This window comes from Limanda limanda, chromosome 10, assembly GCF_963576545.1.
Source record: "Limanda limanda chromosome 10, fLimLim1.1, whole genome shotgun sequence".
Taxonomy (NCBI): Eukaryota; Metazoa; Chordata; class Actinopteri; order Pleuronectiformes; family Pleuronectidae; genus Limanda; species Limanda limanda.
This window is the reverse complement of record NC_083645.1, coordinates 228,199-255,191: the sequence shown is the minus strand read 5'-3', so window position 1 is coordinate 255,191 and position 26,993 is coordinate 228,199. Positions and strand designations below refer to the sequence as shown.

Below are 26,993 nucleotides of genomic sequence, written 5' to 3'. Positions count from 1 at the left end.
TGAATTGTGGTTCAACAGAATCATTTTAAATAACAAACTAATGAAAATGGCCTTGACAAAAATGATGGTACCCTTAACTGAATATTTTCTATCACTGCAATCAAGCGATTTCTGTAACTCAATGAGACTTCTGCACCTGTCAACAGGTATTTTGGCCCACTCCTCGTGAGCAAACTGCTCCAGCTGTCTCAGGTTTGAAGGGTCTCTTCTCCAGACTGCATGAAGTATTCCACAGATGTTCAATAGGATTTAGATCAGGGCTCATAGAAGGCCACTTCAGAATAGACCAATGTTTTGCTCTAAGTCATTCTTGGGTGTTTTTAGCTGTGTGTTTTGGGTCATTATCCTGTTGGAGGACCCATGACCTGCGACTGAGACCAAGTTTTCTGACACTGGGCAGCACATTTCCAGAATGCTTTGATAGTCTTGAGATTTCATTGCACCCTGCACAGATTCATGACACCCTGTGTCCGATGCAGCAAAGCAGCCCCAGAGCATGACCGAGCCGGTTCTTTTCTTTGTATGCTTAATTTTTGCGTCTGTGAACATAGAGCTGATGTGACTTGCCAAAAAGCTCCAGGACATTCTCCCAAAAGCTTTGTGGCTTGTCAATATGCATTTTGGCAAATTCCAGTCTCGTTTTTTATTAATTGCTTTCAACAGTGGTGTCTTCCTCGGTCGTCTTCCATGAAGTCCGCTTTGGCTCAAACAGCAACGGATGGTGCGATCTGACACTGATGGACCTCGACCTTGGTGTTATAATCTAATATCATTGGAAGTTGTTCTGGGCCCTTTGGTTACCATTCGTATTAATCTGTCTCCTCATTTTGTCGTAAATTTTCCTCTTGTGGCCATGTCCAGGGAGGTTGGCTACAGTCCCGTGGACTTTAAACTTCGGAATAATATGTGGAACTGTAGTCACATGAACATCAAGCTGCTTGGAGATGGTCTCATAGCCTTGACCTTTAACATGCTTGTCTATAAAACAAATTTGAATCTCCTGAGACAACTCTCTCCTTAGCTTTCTGCGGTCCATGTTCAGTGTGGTACACACCATGATACCAAACAGCACAGTGACTACTTTTCACCCTTTAAATAAACTGACTGATTACAAGTGTGAAGACACCTGCAATGCTAATTAGAAGACACACCTTAGTTTAACTTGTCCCTGTAGTCAAATTATTTTTTCAAATTATTTTCTAAGGGTACCATCATTTTTGTCCAGGCCATTTTCATTAGTTTGTTTTTTTAAATGATTCTGTTGAACCACAATTCAAAAACAATCTCTGATTTTCATTAGTTAATTCTCAGTTCATTTTTATTTATTATTACTTTTGTCAGTTTCAAGTTATTTCAGTGACCATTGTGGGTTTTTCTTTCTTCAATGGAAGGGTACCAACAATTTTGTCCACGTCTGTATATATATTGCCCGATGATGCTCTAATTGAATGTCATTCTTCTGAACATCTTTACCGGTTTGTTTTATCTGTGAGAAAGTGTAGGTTATTCAGCTCTGAAGGCTAAAACCAAAATCTTTCAATGTCTTTTTGTCTTTCTAATTTTCAATCACCTTCATCGCTCTTGTCATCTTTGCATTATAAGTTTTTACATTTGGTGTGTCTTTTTTTGCCAGTACATCCCATTAGTGTTTCATCCCCTTTTTAAGTATTTAAAAAATACATTTTATATATAGTTTTTAAATTTAAGTGCCAAGGGTTAGGGTTAGTGTCTTTGTTATATATCAAAAGTATCTGTATGAACTTGATAAAAATAGTATAAAAGTATAATATTAATATTTTGGATTAATTTTGATATTTGATATTGTATTTTTTTCCAATGGGTTTAGACATGTTTCTGTTTTATTGTATTGAACTATAGGTAGTAAGGGAGACCCCTTACAATATTACAGAGAAACCCAACAGTTCGAATTAAAAGCATTTATTGTTATATGTACAGCCCCTGTACAATGCTATAATTTCTTTGCCTTCCACTATGAATACTGTTAAGAGTTAAAGTCTGTTCCCACAAAAGGCAGCACTTGCTATGTATCTTATATGACCTGATGTCAGGTGTCCTGTTTTTGATTAATTTGCTACTTTCATTTTTATAAAAGTGTGTTTTTCTGGTCTGGTCTGGACTTAAACACGTCTGTTTTTAAAAGAAAACCAATTATTTAGCATATTTCTTTACAGGTGGCACAACTGACACTCTTCTGGTGGTGCAACCAGGTAAAATATTCATCCAAACCAATAAATAATGGGTTAAAGTTAACAAATAGTTGATAAATATAATGTAAATAGTTATTGTAATGAATGCATTAGTTTTTGTATTTGTGTTATTATTTTTCAGTCGGCTCAGGAATAGAGCGGTTGGCGGTTCGATCCAAGTCTTCCCCATCTGCATTCTGAAGTGTCCTTGAACTCTGAAGGGCCCTTATAGAAAAAAGTGCTGCCCATACAGTCCTGCTCACCATTATTGTACACAAGTACATAATGTGGAATATCTCCTGAAAAACATGAATCAAGTAAAACAACTTTTTTCTACAGAGAATTCGTGTTTGATACAAAAGAGCAAAAGATAAACAACAATTTAAAACAATAAACAATGGGGGAAAAATAGAAAAACTTAAAGCTTGCTGTGTCACCGATATTGGCACCCTTTGCTGTAAATCAGTGTGGAAACACATGGTAACATTCACCTGTGGTAAATCACAAATGAGAATCACCTGTGGTAAATTGTCTGTGCCCATGTGACATTAATTCGCCAATGAATGATGACTTCCGTGTTTTAAAAAGCCACCTGTTATTCCCTGTTCCTTTGTAAAAATGGTGAAGACAAAGGAGTTGTCTGAGGACATCAGAAGGGCTATTATTAGCATACACAAGACCTCCAAAGGGTATAAGGCCATCTCCAAAGACCTTGGTATCCCTGTTTCAACAGTGCGTAATGTCATTAAGAAGTTTGCCAAGTATTGAACTGTCAAGAACCTCCCTGGACGTGGGGGGAAGAGATAAATTGATGAGTGAAGTCATCTAAGGTTGGTGCGAAAGGTGGAAAAAACACTATGTCAAACATCCAAAGACCTGAGGGCCAACCTGGAACAGTCTGGGGTCATGGTTTCAACAAGTACCATACGCCGCACACTAAACCAAACGGCTTTATGAGCGAAGGCCAAGGAAGACACCCTTGCTGAGGAAAAGACATAAAAAGGAACGACTGATCTTTCAATTAAATCAATCAATCAAATTGTATTTGTATAGCCCATATTCACAAATCACAATTCGTCTCATAGGGCTTTAACATGGTGTGACATCCTCTGTCCTTAACCCTCAGCAAGAGTAAGGAAAAACTACTAAAAACAGGTAAAAATACGTAGAAACCTCAGAGAGAGCCACATGTGAGGGATCCCTCTCCCAGGACGGACAGGTTTTAAGCCTACTCTTAAACGAACAGATCGTGTCTGCTTCCCGAACTGAAAGTGAGAGATTATTCCATAGGAGTGGGGCTTGATGGCTGAAAGCTCTGGCTCCTACTCTACTATTAGAGTAGGAGCCAGAGCTTCTAAATTCTGGGATCGAAGTGCTTTAATTGGTTGATAAGGTACTATCAGCTCTTTAAGGTAAAAAGGCGCCATATTATTAAGGACCTTGAAGGTGAGGAGGAGAATTTTAAATTCTATTCTAGATTCAACAGGAAGCCAGTGTAGCGATGCTAATACTGGAGAAATGTGCTCTCTTTTCTTGGTTTTCGTCAGGACACGTGCTGCGGCATTTTGGACAAGCTGCAGAGTCTTTAACGACTTACTGCTGGAGCCTGATAATAATGAATTACAATAGTCCAGTCCCGATGTAACAAAGGCGTGGACTAGTTTTTTTGCATCTTTTTGTGAAAGGACATGTCTGATTTTTTAGATATTACGCAAGTGGAAAAAGGTGGTCCTAGAAATTTGTTTTAAGTGACAATTAAAGGACAAATCAGGATCGAAGATCACTCCCAAGTTCCTGACTGTTTCATTGGAAGCAAGGGCAATGTCGTCTAGAGCAGCTTTATCATTAGATAATGTCTCTCTAAGTGTTTAGGACCAAGTATTATAACCTCCATTTTATCTGAGTTTAATAAGAGAAAATTGCGGGTCATCCAGGTTTTTATGTCCTTGAGAAATGCTCGAAGTTTAGTTTATTGATTACTTTGTTCAGGTTTTATTGACAAATATAACTGGGTGTAATCCGCATAGCAGTGAAAATTTACCGACTGTGTCCTGATAATGTTTCCTAGTGGAAGCATATATAATGAGAATAAAATTGGGCCGAGCACAGAGCCCTATGGGACACCATGGTTAACTTTGGTGCGCACAAATGACTCATCATTAATTTGTACGAATTGGGAGCAATCAGAAAAATAAGATTTACACCAGTTTAGGGCGGTTCCTTTAATGTTAATTAACTCTTTTAGTCTCTGTAATAAAATGCGATGGTCAATAGTGTTGAATGCTGCACTGAGATCTAACAGAACAAGGACAGACACAAGTCCCTGATCTGAAGCAATTAGAAGGTCATTAGTGACTTTTGCCAAGGCTGTCTCTGTGCTGTGATTGGCTCTTAACCCAGACTGAAAGTCTTCATATATATATTACTCACGCAGCACACTCACACAGCTGATGCGCTACAACTTTTTCTAAGATTTTAGACAGGAAGGGGAGATTAGATATTGGCCTGTATTTGGCTAAAACTTCTGGGTCTAGGGTGGGTTTTTTGAGTAGGGGTTTGATTACAGCTATTTTAAAAGACTGTGGTACATAACCTGATGATAATGGCAGATTGATTGTGTTAAGTAACAAACTATCTATTAGGGGCAGAATTTCTTTAAGTAATTTTGTAGGAATAGGATCTAAGATACAGGTTGTTGGTTTAGAACCTGAGATTATTTTGGCAAAGTGATCACGGGTGATCAGAGAGAAGCTGTGTAAATACTGTAATGGGGAGGACTCTCCGCCATTTCTGAAATCTCTGTTGTTGGGTGGGTATTAGTGCCAATTGAGGGCAGGAGATTGTTGATTTTATTTCAAATAGTTAGAATTTTATCATTAAAAAAGGTCATAAAGATATTGCTATTTAGGGATCGAGGAATACTGGGTTTGGTGGAGGTGTGACTCTCTGTCAGCCTGGCTACATTGCTGAAGAGAAACCTGGGGTTGTTATTATTCTCTTCTATTAGTTTTGAATAATAGGCAGCTCTTGCTTTGTGGAGGGCCTTTTTATATTCTTTAACACTACTCTTCCAGTCTAGGAGATTTTCAACACTGTTGCTGGAGTGCCACTTCCTTTCTAGTTTTCTTGATATTTGTTTCAACTCATCTTTGCCAAAGAGTACCTGGACAAACCGCAGTCCTTCTGGGAAAATGTTCTGTGGACAGATGAAACAAAAATAGAGCTTTTTGGCAATGAACAACAGTTTTTTTACAGACGGCGCAATGAAGCCTACAAGGAAAAGATCACCCTACCAACAGTTAAGCATGGTGGAGGATCTATATTGCTGTGGGGCTGCTTTGCTGCATCTGGTACTGGAGGCCTTGACCGTATCACAGGAATCATGAAATCAGGGAATTATCAAGAGATTTTAGAGTGAAATGTCCTTCCCAGTGTAAGAAAACTTGGTTTGAGTCGAAGATCATGGGTCCTCCAGCAAGACAAAGATCCAAAGCACACATCCGAAAGTACGCAGGAATGGTTGAAAAGGAAAAAAATGTACTGTTTTAAAATGGCCAGCAATGAGTCCTGATCTCAATCCGATTGAAAATCTTTGGGCAAGCTGAAATCTGCTATTGGGGAAAAGAACCCTGCAAACGTTCAAGAGCTTGAACAAATTGCAAAGGAAGAGACGGAGAAAATACCAGCTGAGAAGGGGAAGAAGCTTATAGATGGCTACAAGAAACGTTTGGAGGCTGTCATCACTGCCAAAGGGTGTGCAACCAAATATTAAAGAGGGTTGCCGTTGTTGCTGCATATGAATTTTTTTCTGTTTCTTCTTTGAAATTACAATATGCAAGTTGAAAAAAATAATCAAAAAGATCCTGCCGATATAAATTTGGTACATTTCCATTTATTTCTGAAGATATTGTACAGGTTATGTAAAAAAAGAAGGGGTGCCAATAATGGTGAGCAGGACTGTATATGCATTGTATGAATGTCTGTGTGAATGGCAAACAGTATTATAAAGCGTTTTAAGGGGTTATCAAGACTAGAAAAGTGCTATATAAATACAGACCATTTAACATTTAAATGTAAATTTTGATAATTAATACTGAATACCTGGCAAATAAGCAAAAACCTTAAAATAATGTGAATACAAAAAAATAATAATGGGTAAGGTAGTGTAGACACTAAGGGATACTTGTCAACAATTTCACTTAAATTGTTTGAAAATATATATATCTTTACAAACATGGTTGCGCCACCTGGTGAAGTTAAAAATAATGTAAATTAATTAATATAAGCAATTTTAAAACTTATTTAACAAAGGATACTTGATTAAACCCATTTGTCTGGCTTCAAAAACATGTACTACATCTATATTAAAAAGGTTTTTAAAAAATATATTTTGGAAAGCTTAAAGGAGAAAATAAAAATGCTCTCATACTCACTATTATGCTGATGGAGGGGTAGGTTAAGCGTTTGAGTCCACAAAACATTTTTGGAATCTCAGGGGTAAGCAGTGTTGCAGCCAAATCCAATACAAGTGAAGTAACTGTGACAACTTCTTCAGAAGTAATAAAACCGAAGAAAACATAAAATGCCTCCATACTGCTTGTGTGGTGTCATCCAAGTGTCTGTAAGCCCCAACATTCAAATTCCAGTTGAAAGGGTGTCATTTTGGGTTAAATGTCATCTGATATCATCCTCTGGGACCGTATTAATGTTCATACATACACACCGGAAACACACGCAGACACTGCACACAAGCCCTTACCGAAGGGCACACGTGAGGTGCACGTAAGCATCGCTACATTCGCTAGCATCGACACTTTCATATAGGACTTTTAGGCTTAAAATATGGTGTAAATGATGCCGTTTTGAGTCGAATTTGAATGTTGGGGCTTCAGGATACTTGGATGAAACCAAACAAGCAGTATGGAGGCATATTGTGTTTTTTTCTGTTTTATTATGTCTGAATAAGGAGTCCCCAGTTATTTCAACTGTATTGGATTTGACTACAGCACTGTTCACCCCTGAGACTCCAAAGGTGTTTTATGCTCAAACACTTCACCCATCCCCCAATCGACAGTGGTGAGTTAGATAATGAAGGAATTTTCCATTATAGGTGAACTCTTCCTTAAATTTGTCAGTGACCCAACTGTTACCTGTACAGAAATATTCCATCCTTTCCAAAAAAGCCACAAGAAGTGGGTTCTAAAGGAATACAAAATTATAGGCAAAGACCAATTACTGGCTCCCTCTCTCCATTATTTCTCATTCTAGAAAAAAAATCCCTTATCAAAACCTGGTTGCTGATTTGCAGCAAAAGGCAGCTGGGGTTGCTTTGTCATGGTAGCCTTCTTGGCAGCCCACCCACCAGCATGTAAGTCAGTGGTCATTGCACAGTGAGGGAGGAAAAAAAAAAAACACGGTCACAGTAAGGCAGTGTTTGATTGGTCACACCCCCATGTCTTTGTGTGGCGCAAAGGATTATGGGTATCCCTATACTGAATGCATATTTTTGTGTGAGAGGGTGAGAACCGAGAATGACGACGTGTGTGCACGCGCGTGTGTGTATGAGAGAGAGAGGGTACAGAATACGTGTGTGAGAAAAAGTGAGGAAGGGGGTGGGGGGGGCAGAGTACGTCTGTGAGACAGACAGAGCAACGCTGCCATCGGAAGCTACACTGAAAAGCTCACCCGTGGACTTTTGTTTTAGTATAGGAGTGGATACTAACAGCCAAGGTATGAGTCTGTATGTCTGTCTGTCTTCATTGGCGAGAATGTAGTGGCAGTTTATCGTCTTAGCTTAACATAGCGAGACAGTGTGTGAGAGGGATAGATGGAAATGTGCTATAGCAGAGAGAAAACAGGTTTAGAAAAAGAATGAGGTGTTGAAGAAAGGTAGGAGAACTAAATGGAGGGTGAGAGCGAGGGAGGCAGCCAGTGAAGGGCGAGCATGACAAAAAGGGGGAGGGTGTGGTTTAACACGGTAGACAAAGGCTCCTTGCTAATTGTTTACTACCACTGCTTACAGAGAGACATGGAAGATGGATGCTTCATCATTCTTGCTCTTGTTATTATCTCATCTCTATGTTTCTTTTCTCTGCATCACAGGTGTTTTTTGCCAGCCTGTCTCTTCCTCCGCACTATTTTCCCCGTCCTGTAAGCTCTTGTCTGTCTGGAGTGGCTAGTGTAGTGGAAATGGAGGGATCATGGCTTTAATCTAACGGCTGCTTCTGCCACAAAATGTCTCCTCTTTACGTCGAGCAGATATACTTGTGCTGATGCGTTCTGACAAGCAACTCTCAAAGTCCACAGTTGATGCCTTTTGTTGAGTTTTCATGCCAAGTGTTTGTGATGACGTACTACAGTATGATCGGTCTATAGCCATTTTCAAACATGAATTCTGGATATGTCCTCACAAATGGGTCCGGACTATATCTGTCACACATGAACAAACAGGAGATACTCCGCTTAGACACGTTCACAACATGGGAACTCTATGCAGCATTCAAGTGAGGGGTGGACCGGCAGGCAGCGGCAGGACGTATCATAGTAATTCTGCTGCGGAGATTACATGCTTTCTTATACAATATACTGGCGTCTGCCCTTATAGTTAAAATCTATTTTTTATGTGTAAACGCAAATGTCAGAGTGAGAGACTCCGTAGTTTCTACGGACTTTCTCCGCCTGGCTTCCTAGTACATATAGTCCGTGGAAATTCAGGAGAATTCGATGTGTGAACCCAGCCACACAGTACCAGCGCTAAAAAGTATTAAATTTGCGGGCGGTACATTTAAGGCTCATGGGTAAATTGTCATGCACAGTGTCCTACTATAAAAACTTCTTTAAAACTCGAGGACTGAGAGTTTTATTTTTCTAATTGCAAAACACCTATGGGTGTATATTTCTTTTATGCTGAATATTAAGTATTAATGCTGGCAAAGCACGTCACATGTTATGCAATAGTTTTCTATAAGCTTTATTAGCAGACATCATAGGGCTCTTCAGTCCCTTCGTAATCTCCCTGTACAGTGTTGTGAATGGCGCAATTATTTTCTGTAACGAATCACTTTTCATATGATGAACGTCACGTTCACGTCCTTTGAAATACCAGGAGTGTGTGTGTGATCATTCCCAGACAGCACACACAGGCTGCGGGGCTCCACCCCCGTTCACGTGAACAGTGAAAACACAGAGTTTCTCTGGTCACAGCTGCTCAGAGATCATTGGTTAGATAAAAGTAGGGATGTGACAGGAAATTGCGAATTAGAGTGATGACATGACATATGGAGGATGCCTCATCATGCAACAGGGTCAGGTATCAAGTTGAAGTGCAACATTAAGCTTAACTGTCTGGCTTCTGTCTTTTCACAGGTGATGTGTCACCCATCAGTATGTCCCCCATCAGCCAATCGCAGTTCTTTCCTTTGGGAGAGGTGTTGCTATTGGCTGTCTCTGCGATGAACTCTGCCCATAGGCCTGTCACTCAGGAGGCCCTAACTGAACACCTGCAGACATGTTTTCCAGGTAACACCAGTTTACACACCACCATCAAGCAACAGCCAGCCACCAGCTTATGCTTACTGATGCTTGAGAATGGCCCTGGATATGCCAATTATGATTATTAAGAAATTAATTTCAATTACATTTTATTTGTATAGCGCTAAATCATAATATACATTAACTTAAGGCACATAAAAGCAGGTCAAGACATCTGCCTCGACCGGTTGGGGTGAGAAGAGAAAAATGGGGAGGAGAGGAGGGATGGGTGGACAAGAAGGGAGAGAAGAGAGAGATATGGGGGGAGGGGGAGGAGAGAGACACCAGGCACAGTTGTGTTCCCTCAGGTTTCAGCTCTGACAGACTAGTAGTTATGATTGTTATAATTTTATTTGCAAAGATCTCTTGAAGGCATTGCTCCTCAGATTTAGAAGAATAGATGGATAAGTAGTGCTATTTTAATATCCTAAATAAATTAAACATAAATACAAAAACCACACACCACCAAAATGATGAATAAAATGGACTATCTGGCTCTGTCAACAAAACTGCTCTTGAATAAATATTTAACATTTGGAACGTTTTGCCCCCTCCCAGTCCTTCAACAGATTGGTGGGTGCAACCTGTCATACACAGACAATCGCCACAAAACCTATTTACACCTGTGCGGAAGCACACATGCAAGGGATGAGTTCCAGTAAGGGAGCTGTGATTAAACGCTGCAATTAAACACAACACTTAAGATTAATTAAGATACGTGTTTGCTTCAGTGAAAGGGCAAACTGTTTACACCAGGAGACTTTGGCTAGGTTGTCCACTGTGTAGTGTTTTGGTTTTTCGACAGTAACTGAAGTGACTGACTAAAATTATTTTGCCCCAGGGACCTGAGTGTGTGAGAGTGCATTCCGCCTCACTCTGGGAGAGGAGATGAGACACAACTCACCAAAATATTGTTATTTTATGTAAACAATGGGAAAGGGTTTATATTAACAGGTCAATCCATCCTTTTTATTAATCGGTATTGGATCATTAAAATTAAGATCAATTTTAATCAGAGGATAGTTTTTTAGAACTCAGCCATATGTCCAACCAACAATTCAGAAATCCGGAAATTCTGATCGGGCAACGAAATAAAGAGCAGAATAAGTTGACTCGCACTCAAGCAATTGATAAATACTCAACAGTTCACACAGAGACAATTTTTTTTTCTGGTATTCACTAGGTTTATCACAAGAGCAGACAAAAACAAAGCAACCAATGATGCATCTTGATGTATTTAAATGTATCACATCCACAAATTCCTATATCACTGCACATGGCTGCTTTTTTATCAGTTAATATTAGTTAATAATATCAGTCAAATACAAAATTCACGAATTGTGATTTGTGAATGTGGGCTATACAAATAAAATTTGATTGATTGATTGATTGACTCTGCTCCTCAGATGTTTTCTAATCATCACACTTAGAACTGATTTCTATAAATACCTTATGAATTCATATTTATGTTCCTGGATAAACGGGGCATTGCTTCTTCTGCAACAATGGAGTTCAAACATGCGCTGTGTCTAAAGCGGTTAGCAGGTTGAAACGTGTCTCTAAACTCAAGAGCAATTCAAACAAACACAAAGTAAACGTCACTCCTATATGTGTCCTAATAACTTGTAATCAGCGGTGGCGTTTGTTAAGGTGTAAAATGAGCACAGGTTAGAGTAGTGAGGAGGAAGGATACTCTGACAGACGCTGACTCAGAACGACTGGATCTATAATGAAAGTCTGTCCTGGTCCTGAAGCAGCGGTGTTATAATTATGCAGCGACGGGACATCACTAAAAACAACATGAATCATTATTTTCTGTTTCTGCATTGTTGCAGAGTCGTCCATGTGGCGATGCATCTAAGACTCAAGAAATGTCCAAAACTCTGTGCTCATCACTTTGCAGGAGACGTGGAGGGTGGGAGGGAGGGTAGAGACTAAGTCTAATTTTCCGATGTGTACATACATATACATATGTATGTACAGTTGCAATCAGAAATATTCAACCCCCCAACGATTTTAAGGATTTATCAAATAAAGAGTGAGATTCTGCTTCAGATGACTTCTTTATGAGTTGAGTGATACATAAAATCAACAGAGAAAATGCATGATGTAGTATTTGTGTGTAACAGTATATTTTGTTAAGATGTCACAATTATTGAACCCCTATATAATATTGTTGTTTTTAAGGCCTAAAGTAAAGTGGAAACATAATTAAGCCTTTGTGAACTCCATAATGATCCTTTATTTGCTTCAGCTGTGATGCATATATAAACCCCAACCATGAAGGTATTCAAGGTGAGTTGCAATTAGGGCTGCAACTAACGACTATTCTGATAGTCGATTAGTCACCGATTATTGAAACGATTAATCGACTAATCGGATTATGAATGACACAAATTCTCAATTGCAATTATTTAGCCAGCAGCTTTTAAATTTAGCTTGAGGTTGTTCGAGGCATGTGATGACTGCAAATAAATATCATTACTTCATTCAAAAAAATGTCTTTTAATAAACTTTGCTGCATATAAGGGTACTGTTGACACAAAAGCAAAGACATCAAGTTTTTGTCCATTTAAAACCAAGGACAGGCAAAGTAAAGTGCTAATTAAAAAAAATAATTTAAATTCAAATTTCCCTTTTTACTGTGAACTAAGAACAGGCCAAATACTGATACTAAAAATAAATTAAAAATCAAGTATCCATTTTTCGTGTCAACAAAAAAGGACAGGGATAATAACATTAATAAAAACATCAACAAACAAAACTACAGTCTTCTTCGGACTAAATAATTGTGATTAAAAAAAGACGTTTGTCAGGCAATAGGATAACTTTTCGCTTTTAAACCCGTTAAAAAAAAGTTTAAACCATATTTTTGTAATGGATTCTAGAATCCTGTGCACAGGTATATACGTTTATATGTAACATCTGACAGGCGAGTCCGCATCATCTCCGTTACGATGTCACACGTGCCTCCTCCTCACATGCGCGTGTCCTGCTTCCATGGAGAGCAGGTCCGCCGCACAGATATTGCAGGTAGTTTTTTTCGGGCTGTTAAGAGTGGAGTTTTCCCGAACTTTTTACTTTGTGTTGCGCGAGGCAGCAGACGCCGCCTTTCGCCCATGATTTGTCGCTATTGCACATGCGCGACTTTCAGAGATAGGAAGGGAGCAAGATGCCTCACTCCTCAGGTGCTTCCATCAGCACCTCCGGTAAAACAATGTTTAGTTCCGCTGCGCGGCACGAGAAACACGCGCTTTGACGTCACCAACGATTCATCGACGAGTAAATTTGTCGGCGACTATTTTTGTCATCGATTTTTGTCGACGACGTCGACTAAACGTTGCACCCCTACTTGCAATCATGGGAAAGACAAAGGAGCTTCCACAAAAGCTGAGAGGAGATTATTTAATACGAATTTCGGCCTTGGGTATAAGAAGATTTCCATCAAAAGTCAACTACAATATGCCAGGAGGAATTTGGATAACACTACTGAGTTTTGGGTGACAGTTCTATGGACTGATGAAACCAAACTGCAACTTTTTTGACATATAGACCAGCGTTATGTCTGGCGTGCGAAAGGCCAGGCTTATGACCAGAAGAATACCATCCCCAAGGTCAAACCTGATGGTGGGTCATTGATGATGTTGGGCTGTTTTTTGCTGCGGCAGGAACTGGCAATCTTGATCGTGTACTTGGCATCATGGATTCCCAGAAATACCAGGCCATTTTAAAGAGGAAGTTATGCCTTCTTTTGACAAATTAAACCTTGGGGATCATTGGATATTTCAGCAAGACAATGATTCCAAGTACACCTCCAAGTCAACCAAAGCTTGGTTGAGAAAAAGATCCTGGAGGGGCTTTTTCAGTCACCAGATTTAAATCCGATTGAAAATCTTTGGTGGGATTTAATAAAGACAGTTGCAACACGAAAGCCATCAAACATCACTGAGCTAGAGGCTTTTGTAAGTGAAAATGGGCAAGGATTCCGACCAAGAGGTGTAAGAAGCTTGTCAGCACCTACCGAAAACGTTTGTTAGAAGTTATAAAATCTAAAGGATGCTCCACAGAGTACTGGAGCTGGGTGTTGAATAATACTGCACATGCACATGTGTTAAAAGAGTTAAATTTTTCATTTGAACTTCAAAGTTAAGTCAACTTCTGTTGTCAAAATAACTCAAATATTTATCAATAAATGAGAGGTCATTTATTGTAATTATCTTTCATCATCACATCATATGTCTTTTGAGGTGAGGGGGTTGAATATTTCTGATAGCAACTGTATATGTGTTGACAGGGAAGCTGTGCAAAAAAAGGAGTATGATATTCATTTATAAAAAATAAAAAAAATTAATAGCACCCCAGAAAAAGGCCACTTAATCTCGAGGTAGAAACGAGCCAGGCCCCTATGATGTCGATGTGTGCACGTGTATGGTTGCAGAGTAGAAGTTTGCCCGCCCACTTATAGGTCCTGGCTTTTAAGAGAGGGATTCTAATCTTAACATTCTTGTTGAGCAGGTAAATATTGTGGTAAATGTGTAATGATTCTGTTTTTTTTTTAAATTATTCTAGCCTGTAAAACAGACAGAGTAAAGCTTCTTTCAATGAATTTGAATGGTGAACACGTTAATATTGTAGCGTCCTCGATTATAGACGACAGGAAACTTCTTTCTTTATGTGTAACTTTATTAAGGTCCAACAAACACGACACAGTTCTTGTTCGTAACTCCGACATTCCTAACATCCACCACCGTATTCTCAACTCCGCTTCCTCATTCACCCTTGACCCGCCAACTCATCAGCCAATGACAGTCTGCCATCTAACAAAACTCCACAGCCATTGGTCTAGAACTGTCACGTGCCCCACCCCGACCTATTCACTGACCCTCAGGACATCTCAATACTTAAATATACTTAACACAGTGTACTTGGCTGAACATAAGTCAGAACAAACACATAGCAGTCAAACAGAACATAAACCTAACTACCAGTCCGTTACAATATTATCTGAGGTCTAGCTAAAACGTTTTGGAATGTTTTACTTCTCGTGACGAGAGACGCTGTCTAAATCGAATGCTTGCACCATGTCGTTGCTCAGTACCCCTAAAATGTCCGCAATGTAGCCTAACCTAAACCAACTAACTGGATTTCGCACTACGTTACCCATGATTCATCGCACACAAATGCAGACCAAACAAGCAACATATTCCAAGTGTTTTCTTCTCTGGCCAGTGTCTCGGAGCCGAACCGTAGGTGGGAGCTCAGCTCACGGGTTATTTTGGCTCGCTGTCTGGCCGGTAACCAGCCGTCCGGACCACTCCTTGAGTAAGGAGGAGGAGACGGTTATACAGCAGGAGAACACTCATCACCTCTAGGTGGTCGGGTTAGACGTTATACACACACTTTCAGCACCTTTTCCCACAATACCCAGGTGCACTACGTCACACACTACAAACTTTCCTTAAAGGGGCAGGCCATACCTGCAACACAAGACAACCAGTGTTGCCAACTTGGTGACTTTGTTGCTAAATCTGGCGACTTTCCAAATCCTCATGGCAACTTTTTTTGTCAACAGCTACTAGCAACAAATCTAGCGACTTTTTCTGTTGTTATAGGAGACTTTCTGGTGTTTTGGAGACTGACGTGAAACCACGTATCGTTCTGCAGTTACTGTCCTCAACGCGCAGCGGGTGCTGCCGTGAGCCCCTCCGCCGTCCTAAAGCACTCACAGCCGGTCAGTCTCCTAGTAGCCTCAGTCTCTCAGTAGCCTTGTGTAGCAGTCCCAGCTGCAGTCAGAGCAGTGAGGAGAGCCACGCTACGCGTCCTCCAGACCAAAAATTAATCGCGCATGCGCAAAGTCGCCGCTGATCCTGCCCTGGCTTACAGAGCGAGATGTAAGTGTCAATGTATCTTCACTGTCACTGGAAAACAGTAGTCATTGAGTTCAGTCTCTTCATCGATGCAGTGTCCACATCGTGATGCATCTTAGAATCAAGACATTTCCACACCTCTAGTGTGGAACGTGGTGAAACTGAACCCTTTCAGGGCCCTGAAAACTAAACCAAACTTAAGAAAAAAGAAAAAAATTCTCTGCCAGAGTCTCTCTTTTGGATCACTTTGCCGTTCCCAAGCCCGGATAAAGGAGGCGGGTTGGACGTAGAGCTAGCAATTCCACCCCAACAGCCTTTTGATTCAATTTCATATTCTAAGATTTAACAATACAGGAGAACATTGATTTATGTATGTGGAACTAGATACAGCATTAAAGTCATGAAGTTATTTTGGGAAGTGATGGCCTATTTCAATGGCAAGATCAAAAATCAAAAAAACAAGAATCAACAGAAGTTTTGTATTTTATTTTTTGGAGAACTTATCTTGGAATTTCCTAGATAATTATCTCAAAAAAACAGAATTTGTTTTTCAAGTGAAGGCAATACGACTCCTTAGAAGAAAGCTCATTTGTAGTTCTAAACATATTTAGGGTGTTTTTTCTCACTTTTTGTACGTCCTACAGCGACCATTACAATTATGCAAATTAGGCGATGACGTCATCTAGCGACTTTTAGGACAGCCAATAGCTACTTTCCTTACTGAGGAGTTGGCAACACTGAAGACAACAGCTCTCGGTCTCATATAAAAATGGCAAGTGAAAGCAGAGACGCAGACTCAGCAACTACATCTGATGCACCTTATTATTATCTGAGGGATTTTTACACACTGTCTGATAAAGATTCTGACAAAAAAGGCAAGGAGTAGTGATGGATAAAGTTTTCTTTAAATTCAAAAGTAAAGTAAAGTTTTTCATTCTCACTTTCCACCTTAAAACTATGAAATGAACTGAACTATGAACTAGTTCAGAATTTAAATGCTGAACTATGAATGTGAACTATTCAGGTTTACTTGTATGAACTGAACTTTGAACTAGTTCATGGGAGGTTTGAAATTGCACAACACTGGGCATATCTTCAACCGGAATTTATACTGTGAAAATTATCTCTACATCTTGAATAGTTATATATTATGTTTTTCTGAAGTAATATAAAAATGCAATTGTTCTGCCTATTCAGTCCTGCAGTATTTAGTTCAGAACCAATGTCTCTGAAGCACAAAGGTCAACAGTTCAGGGGTGGTGGAGGAGGGGAGAGCACATGCCAACTGCCACCTGCTTACGTCGGGTTCACACTGGACGCGGAAGCAACGCCGAAGCGCCGCGCTGCGCTAATCCCTAGCGCCGGCGTTTGGCTGTTCACACCGGACGCTGAAGCGCCGGGCAGCTTAATAATTTCACCCGTTGACCCAGTAGTATAAAAGCATATAGTCACTTGTTGCTCCAACATTAACTGCAACAGCGTCCAAACATTTGTCCTTTTTGGTGTTGTCTTTATACAACATGTGCCGAGGATCATAGAGCTCACTGTACTTATCCACTTCAATTTATAATTTAATGTCATCCATCTTCAAGAACTTCTCCGCTGTTTGCTCCGTTCAATGTGGAGTGTCGAGGGTAAATTACGTGCCCGCGCCCTGATTTTTGCCATCCGTTACCTTTGTAGAAATATGGAGACGAAGATACAATCTTGCAACCATATCATTTTGAACCAGAGTCAGGCGGGTCAAAGCCTGCTGGGGAAGCCGGTTTCCCAAGGTGCACAAAAGCCTCGCTGGGGAAGCACACAACATGCGCTGTGGTCGGCTGCACAGATCCGCACAGATCTGTACGTAACGTCCCAGCCTCAGAAGACACAGGAGCGAAATGGATTGAATTCATATTTGAAGGCAATGTCACGGAAAGAATAGGCAAAAGTCTGTTGGTGTGTGCCGCGGTAAGCACCGGGTTCCTCCCAGAGCTACGCCTGTCTGAGGGTCGCTTTTCCATCACTCTGAGCCAGTGAGACGATGGAGCCCGGGCTCCACCAGCCCAGCTCCGGTGGAGCGCCGTCTCCTTGTCCGACGGAGCCCCGGCTAATGCTAATGCTAGCTCCACCATCTCTCGGGGGGAGACGGCGCCGACGGAGCCGGGCCGTCTCTCCCCGGAGCCGGTGAGATGATGGTGGGGGGGCGGTCCAAGGCCATGTAGCGAGACTCCCTACATGGGCATGGTTCGACAATGACGTACTTATCGGTCGTAATCCCATTGCACGCACTCAAGCGTATCGTTTCTGACATAGAGGAACCATAACAAATCGCAGGAGTTGTTTTTTTCCAGAGTTTTGGGGACTGTAGACATGCCAGATACCCATATTAATGTGTAGAAGCACTACAAGTGGAATTTTCATGATATGTCTCCTTTAAAACTTCCTTCTATCCCCATGCACGCACGCACACACACAGGTAGGCACGCGCGCGTAGGCACATCAGTGGGCCGCGGATTACTTTCTAGTCAGAACGGTGGTTGAAAACCAGTTGAAAACCCCTGTTCTAATCAACAAATTGGGGATCAAGAGGTATAGGCAAACACTTTGTGTGTGTGTATATACATATGCAGGCATGCACACAAACATGTGTGCAGATTGTCAGTCTGTCTGCATGGCATTGCATCATTCTGTCTGGGCTGAAAGGCTGTTATGATGTAACTACTAGTAACACCTCCAGACTGATAAAGAGAGAGACAGCTGGAGATTTGGAAGAGACAGAGAGGGGGTTGTAAAGTGGAGACAAAGGAGGAGAGAGCAGAACAAAATGCGAAGAAACCGACCCTAGGGACAAGATACGATGAGAATTGAAGTTTGTCAAAGAATGTACTCCTCACTGGTTCATAAATCAGCTAATCAGTGCCTGTGTACCTGCTCAGAAAATGCTATAACCCAACAGTTGTATGCACAAAATATTATTTTTTATCCTTCAAAATGATTTCTAAGAAACCGTTAACAAGGAGAATGACATGAACTATTCTGTAATATTCCAGTTAAGAAACCTGTTGCTGGGCATACTTGGATAAACTCCGATTACTTATGTCCCATGGATACACCCTTTGTTACTTTATATTATTATTATATTAATTGTATACTGAGTCATACATTCCTTCAACCACTTAATTGAAATTATCGCATTCTGACATTTCTCACAATACAATTCATAATTTTACATAATTGGTGTGTCTCTCCGTCTGTAAAGAAATATGGGCTTTTCTTTTTGGTATTTATCTCCACCCCAACCTTGCAAACTTTTGTCTGGTTATTTTGTGTATAACTCATAGAGCTTACCGTCAAGAGGTGAGTCTGTGTGCTGCAAACTGTTACAAATTTCTAAAATAAGACATATCCTGAATTCACTGCATTCATGTCCAAAGACTACTCCTAAAACCCAAACAATGTCAGTGAATCGGAAAAGTTTTACTTATTGAGATGACAACTGAATTAGTTGTTTACATCAACCATATATAATTCTGAACACAATTACTCATTTTAGGAATAATAGTGGAATATTAGTGTGCATGTAAATATACTGAGTTTGAATGAGGTAATAGATAGGGACAAGACATTTATTTGTTCTTTTTCCATATTCATGGTTAAGGTGCTACAGTATATGGAAATGACTGAGGTAATTGTGTGCAGCAAGAGAGTGAGCTCACATCCTGCCTACTTTCACACTACACAATAGGGCTGAACAATTTGGGAAAAATAATCTAATTGCAATATTAAAATTGTGATTTAATATGCTCTTTTTTTTCCCAACAAAACGTAATGAATGATTTAAATATGACCAACACAATATTTGATACATTTAGTGTAAACTATTCTTTCCCACATTTTACAATTTTATTGAACTGCTCATTACAGAAACAAGAACAACAAATCGGTGCCTTTGCCACTCTGCATTTAAGACATTTAAAATGTCATTGTAAGTATAAGTACAAGGCATGCACTTTTTAAACACTGTGTGCAAAATTTACCATCTTAAGAAAAAAATAATTTTAAATTATAGGTGTCTTGCTGCTCCCAAGTCAGTAACATTTCACACAACTGAAACATAGAAATTGCCTCTACTAATATGCAAATATTTTGTAAAAGTAAATTAAATTATAAATATAAAACGGAGAAATGCACAGGTACAACTGCATGAATGAACAGTTTCCTGAAGCTAATGAAATGGTCCCACTCTTCAGACTTTGGTTTTCAACCCTTTCGAACACATGTCACCTAACAGACCGAGTGTGTGTTGAGCCACAACACAGCAGACATGAGGCGGTGTAAAGACCTTGAGCATCTTGTTCATGTCCGGGTGGTCGTGCAGCGGTATGGAGGCGCCGGGCCTCAGCAGGAACATCCCCATGCTGAACATCTCCGTCTCGCAGATGTGCATGTAGGTGACCAGGGGGCTTTGGAGCCCCGCCGCCCCGGAGTTCGGCTTGCTTTTCCGGGGAGCGATTTTCAGGTCAGCCGCCCGCACCACGGTTACCAGCGAGATGAGCTCGCTCTGTGTGTCCGCCACGTTGACCGAAGACTTGAGATCCCTGTAGGGGATGCAGGCCTGCTTCGCTATCTTCTGGGGCAGAGGAGTTTTGTTGTCCCGCGGCATTCTGCCTGCGGGTGAGGACAGCAGCCCAGTGCCCTACTCTCTTTCGAACGTTGTAATCGCGCAAGTTGCGGTTAGAAAATCGCGTTTTATCATATCGCGTTTTAATCGCAAATGCAATTCATCATTCAGCCATACTACACAACTGACCAATTGCGGCATCTGAGACTATTTTCAGAAAGTTACACAAATGGTTGGAAACAGTCCCCTAATTCTGCGATCAGAAATTGATTTTCAGATGCTGAAATCCCCATTCAGACTTGGTATTAATAGCTGATTGATCTAATCACAAGTGGACAGCTCTTAGTCAATATGTGAATTAGGGATGGGCATTCGATTAAATTGTCTTAATCGATCGTCGGGAGAATTAACGATCGATTTTCGATTAATCATTAATATTTTTATATTAAAATTCACTATTTATAGGCTATATTAAAATGCAGTGAAAAGAAAAAACACAGCGTGTTTCCTCACTGAGATCTTTATAACAAGATGAACAACTCTTGTAGCAGTTAAACGGGATCCATTCAATGGTTACACTTGAAAATATGCGCTGCTGTTCTCTCAGTCCGGTTGTTGTCACGTCCTCACTCCTGGAACCCCTCACCCAGACCCGGGTCTGTCCGGGTTCCCTTCCCCGTGGACTGATGGTCCGTGTGCGGACATGAAGCCGAGCAGCGGAGGCTAGCTCCAGGCTGCTTCCTCCAGCTGTTAACATCCTCGCTGTGCTGCGTTCAGGGCAACTCGGATATTCCGACCTCCTGCCACATGCATCAGTTTTACCGAGGAAAAAATAATGTCATCGACGAAATTCTTAATGATCAATTAATCGATCGTCGATTAATTATTCCCATCCCTAATGTGAATGCACCAAAATGTATCCTCAATGCGTCCTGAGTTCTGATCACTCAGACCACATTTAAAGGTGATCTGATATGCATGTGGCCACACTACTTTGCTGAGTGAACACAATTGTGTCCTGGGCCACATGATGGACCACCGAATCAGCTGATGTCCTCTGACATTCATTGTTTAACAATGAATCTAACTTGTTTTTATACTTCTTAGTGCACATACATTTATTTGTGTGTGGCACCTGTCACCACTTGATGAGTGACAAAACAAATGTAGAATACATCTAAGCTGGTTGTATGTTGGTATTGCAATGTGTACCTTTGGCAGCACAGGTTTTACAAAATCTTTGAAATTTACATATGTTAATAATTTTATCAGTTAAAAATCTTCTGAGGTATGACTGCTTTCAGTTTAATCTAATAACCTGTGAGAAATGCCTCTGCTCTAAATGCCTGTTATTATCTCTTGTTCTTAGGTGTTCCTACGCCAACAGAGGAGGTTTTGCACCACACACTAAGCATGCTGGTCCATGAGAGGAAGATCTACCCAACAACAGACGGATATTTTATTGTAACCCCACAGACTTACTTTATCACACCCAGCCTAATCCGAACCAGCTCCAAGTGGTACCACTTAGACGAGAGATCCATTGACCGACACCAGCAACACCAGCAGACACAGTGCACCTCACCTCTCTTTGGCACCGTCACCCCATCCACTTCTGGAGGCGTGTGTGATAAAACACAGATTAAGACTAGCCAAAACCATAGTGCAGGAGGTGGCGCAGGTGGAGATTCTTTTTACAGCAACCCTTACCGTGGAGACGACCCTCCAAGCCAACACACCAGCCTACAGTGCCGATTCCCCATAGACCACCGGGAAGTGTACTCTCCACAAACACCTCCCCAGCAAACAGGAGGCAGCACAGAAAGAAGCCGCAGCACCCTCGGGTTCACCTTCAAGACGGACACTCTAACCAAGCACAGGGGGGGGGGCAATGGGGGAGGAGGAGGAGGAACTGCAGAGATAGAGAAACAAGCCAGTGGAGGAAGTGTTACAGGCAGTCGTAAATTTGGTCTGAAGCTGTTCCGTCTGAGCTTTAAGAAGGATAAGACCAAGCAATTTGCGACCTTCTCGGCACAGTTCCCCCCTGATGAGTGGCCACTCCATGATGAGGAGGTTCCCAGCCAGCTGCCACGTCATGTAGAGATGGAGATTATCCGCAGAATCAACCCTGACCTTACTGTGGAGAATCTTGCCAGGCACACAGCCGTCATGAAGCGTCTTGAAGAAGAGCGTGCTCAAAGAAGTAAAGCCTCTTCAGCCAATCAGAGCTCTAGGAGTAGGAGAAGTGGAGGTAGACACAGGAAGCAGTCACAGACCAAATTTAGCCGCTCACATAGTAAAACAAGGGCATTGCATGGTGAGCCAAGTGATGCATCCCACCTTGAGCTGGCTGACAGGGACTATAGAGCCTACTCATCCTCACTGGCTCGGTCACCAAGGGAACACGGTCTGGCCATGGAGCGACAGCGGGCTCGTCTTCACCTTGCACACAGCAACCCCAACATTCTTGACGCCTCTCACCTGCCTGTCACACCGGAATGGGATGTGTCTGGAGAGCTTGCTAAGCGAAGAACGGAAATGCCTTTCCCAGAGCCAAGCCATGGCCCATCAGCCCACCACTCCAAAGTCCACCGCTCACACTCGCACACCCAGGAGAGAAAATCCAGGAATGAAAGGAGTGACAAGGCCAAGGAACGTTCCAGATCCATGGACAATTCCAAGGGACAGCTCGGAGCAGGGTTGATCGCACCACCTGATTATTATGATGACCGGAACCGTTACTATACTGATGATGGTACCCTGCGAGCCAATCAGAGCTCTTCTCACTACTCTCGTTCCACACCCACCTCAGCTAAGCTTGCTGGGGATTCTCTGGGGTTGGATGCTGGTAGGAGTTTAGAGAGGAATAAGAGCAGGGACAACCTTCCAGCATACTCACCGAAACCCCTGCCCACTTCTGTTGCTCCTGATGATTACTTTCAGTGCTCTGGTTCCTCTGATGCTGTTCTCAAAACAGCAAATCCACTGGGAACTCTGGGCAAAAGTTGCCATGATGGATTCAAAGTAGGTAACTCTAACAGGAAGACAGACAGACAGACACCCAACCTTACAGACCATAAGGAGGACAAATGGGTGGGACCTAAAGGTGGCAGCCTGCCTCCTATACCTCTCACTAACCCTGACCCGGCCCTTCCGAATGGACGGCCTCCCCACAGTGCCTCCTTTGGTCAGGAGAAACGTAAAGAGATCTTTAGTAAAGACACTCTCTTCAAACCTCCTCCTGGCCTACATTTGCCTGGCTACAGCTCCCTGAGAAAAACACCTGCCCTTGTCTCTTCTACCCTGTCCTCATCCTGCAATGTACTCGATTCCCAGGAGGCCTTTGATGCGCCCAGACCTTTGGTGGCCACAACATCTACCCCCCCACAGGGGCTTGCACCCACGACCAGTACTGCAGAGGCATCATTCGACTATTACAATGTCTCAGATGACGATGAACTTGAGGAGAGTGGGACCAAAAGTCGAGGAGAGGATGAGAAGGCTGGAGGAGGCATTGTTGGGATGGGAGGGGGTGCAGCAGGTACCATGCAGTGGCTCTTGGAGAGAGAGAAGGAGAGGGACCTACAGAGGCGGTTTGAAAGAACCCTCACCTTCGCCAGTGCTAAAGAGAGGCTTCCAGAGTCCAGTCAGAACCAGCAGTCAGCCCACTCTGCTAGACTGGACAGTATGGACTCAAGCTCCATCACAGTTGACAGTGGATTCAATTCTCCACGGTGAGAACTTGTAGATACACACACACACACACATTTAGAACTGATACTGTAGTTTTTGTAACCTGCACTGAACATGCACATTTATCACTGTAGTTTTTCATGTATTCATTTAAAGGGACTTCACTAATTGGTTTTGAGCAAAAGTTGGTTAATTTTTGTCACTGTCAGCATTAAATTGTTTTATCTGTTTTAAGGTAAGCTGATGATGTTTAGCCCCAGACAAAACTGCATTGGGTTTTGCAAGAAAAGCATCATGTCCCGTTCTTTGCAGTAGGGAAAAAACTTTTAACAGGGAGTAGCTAGATTCAATGTAATCGGACATCTGCCTAAACTAGTTGTGGTGATTGGAGAAAAGTGGGAGAGAGAGACGAGAGAGAGGCCAGGAACAGTGGTGTAACAGTCATATTTAAGCTCTGTCAGAATTGTGGTTATAATGAAAATTAAACTTCTGTTACTTATATATGTAATTATGTTATTAATGATAGCACCAGTACTAGAAATAATAATAATTGTGTTGACATTGTTGTGTTCGATGTGAAAAACTGCCTAATATTTTTTATGTATATTAAAAAGTGTCACCCTCACCCCAAGTGGGGATGGTGGGTATGTCTTCCTAAAGTTTATATCCTTATATGTTTTTTTTATGTCTGTCTTGTGTAACTCATTCCCCTTCTGCAGGGAGGACCCCTGATTATCGGACACTGAGAAACAATACACACAGCAAAATTAATATTCATGTGATGCTACAGTTTTTTGTATAATGTTTGATATCATGTGCCTTATTCCATATTACTAACTCCTATTATCATTTCTTACTTCGACTTGAGTTTAGTATCTTATCTTATCTTTGCCTGTTACATCCTCTTGTACATCCAAAAAATATGCAGCATTATAAAACATGGAAACCACAAGCAAAAATTGGATAAAGCATTCAATGATGGCCATACTTTTTACAGTTGTTTTGAAGCTGTGGAAAAGTGTTCCATCCAGCTTCTACATAGTAGTTAGGGTTAGGAGATCTAGACTCCTATTTTAATTTCCATATGCTTTATTTCCAGCAGAAGGGGAAGCTTTTAGTGCTTTTTTCAGTGTTGTACAATTTGTCACTGAGTTTCTCTGTCTCTTAACAGAACAAGGGAGAGTCTAGCATCTAACACCTCTTCCATAGTGGAGAGTAACCGTCGTCAGAACATGGCATTGAGTCCTGGACACCTCAGCATCACTCCTGGCAACGGTCCCCCCTTCTCCTTCCGTAACATCACAGAACCTACCAGCACCCAACCAGAGAAACTCCAGAAGCCCAGCGCCTGCCTTGCATCAATCACCAGCGTCTAGGGACAGAACTAAAGGCTGGGTGGGATGCTGAAATCCAATGGACAAGGGCCAGAAAATTTAAGTTCCAACCCGAGGACTGTTACACCTTAAGAAGAACAAATGGATTTAGCCAGTGGAACTATAGCTGTTAAAACACACATACTCACACAATTAACAGGCCACTGGGCAGTCATTGTACAGCCTCTTGTTTACACTGCTGTTATGTTCCTTCACATACATTGGTGTGTCCGTGTGTGTGGGCGCACTCTCTTGTACAGCTATCTTTGTGAGGACCAGTTTGAGTTTAAAACCAATGGAGTGAAAATATTTTGGGAAAGTGGAAACATTTTGGCCGGTCCTCACTTTGTTGCCCCTATAATGGGCTGGGGGTTAAGACTGGTCTCAGTGTTAGGGTTAGAGTTAGGTGTAGGTTAAAGTAACCCCTAGGATTAGGCATTTAGTTTGGATAGTTAAGGTAAGGGGCTAGGGAATGCACCATGCCAATGAGTGTCCACACTTAAATAGCTGTACAAACGTGTGTGTGTGTGTGATATTTGTATAATCTGTAATCTCAGGTCATGTTTTTTCCACTCCCATTCTAGCTGCTCCAGATCAGTACATCTAACTATGTGTGACTAGGTATACACATTTAAAAGATGCTGCTCTTCTGTTACTAATGGTACACACACTGACACTAATCCAACTCTAGCATTCTCCACTAAGAGGTACCCTGTAAAGTGTAGCAAACAAATACACATTGAATGAATCATCCCTCCCAAAATGCAAGGTTTTGGTGCTTAGACTTTCAAATTAATAACCTGTCACCCAGGCTTAACCCTCTGTAACATTAATGTGCCGATGCCCATCGGAACTGTGTCAACATACTTTCCAGTTTTAACTTTAAATCTCCTCCATCTTTACAGGAAACCTGAGGACCAGCTCCAGGGATAAGATTTTGATTTGAAATTATTTAATATTTTCCACATTTCTGGCCCCCCACTTGACTGCTCATTCAACAGATGAAGATATATCATGTTTCAGCTTTCTGTTGGTTGCCAGAAATAATCTCTGCCATTCAAGCGAGTGTTTCTAATGTTCACTGACAGATGTTTTCTCTACTGTACTATTGTAGCAGGCCAGGTGTGGTTTTAATAAAAGATACTTTATTGATTACTCTGGAAATTCCTGTGTTACAGCAGTGCAGAGATGCAACTTAATTAATTCATAGGGTGAATTTGACATTAAATAACTATAGGAATTGTAATAAACATCTATATTCAATATACATTGGAAACCGGTTATAGTGATCAAAGATATAGTGATAAATCGTTTATATGCATCAAAATGTTTGTGTTATATCTAGGGCTGTCAAAATAACTGCGTGATGATTAATATGTGGATTTAACACAATCTTTTTTTCTTTTTTTTTTTTTTCAACTTTATTTATAATTTTTCCATACTGAAAACAGTGACATCATTAGTTAAGCATTTCTTACAAAAGTTGTGCACCCGCCCCCCACCCCCCACCCCAGCCAGGTGGCATCCCACAAACATATCCACAAAAACACTCACGAATCACATTGACAGACAGAACACCAAAAGAAGAAAGCAAATATAGACAAATACAAAAAAGAGACAGCTCAAAGGAAAAAAACAAAAAAAGACTCAAACCAATCTGTGTTGATCATTATGGCCATAACACCAACATTCTGGACCGTTAACATAAGAAAAAAAA

The 26,993-nt window shown here is 41.3% G+C and overlaps 1 protein-coding gene across 1 annotated transcript in view; it reads left to right on the top strand.

The window, feature by feature from the left end:
* Positions 1-26,431, top strand: part of LOC133011872 (storkhead-box protein 2-like) — a 55,478-nt gene extending 29,047 nt beyond the window's left edge. Inside the window, exons 2-4 of the mRNA XM_061079791.1 lie at positions 9,573-9,725; positions 21,580-23,944; positions 25,075-26,431. Of these exons, the coding sequence (XP_060935774.1) occupies positions 9,573-9,725; positions 21,580-23,944; positions 25,075-25,279 (2,723 nt within the window). The 3' untranslated portion in view covers positions 25,280-26,431. The remainder of the gene's footprint in view (positions 1-9,572; positions 9,726-21,579; positions 23,945-25,074) is intronic.
* Positions 26,432-26,993: the final 562 nt, after the last annotated feature.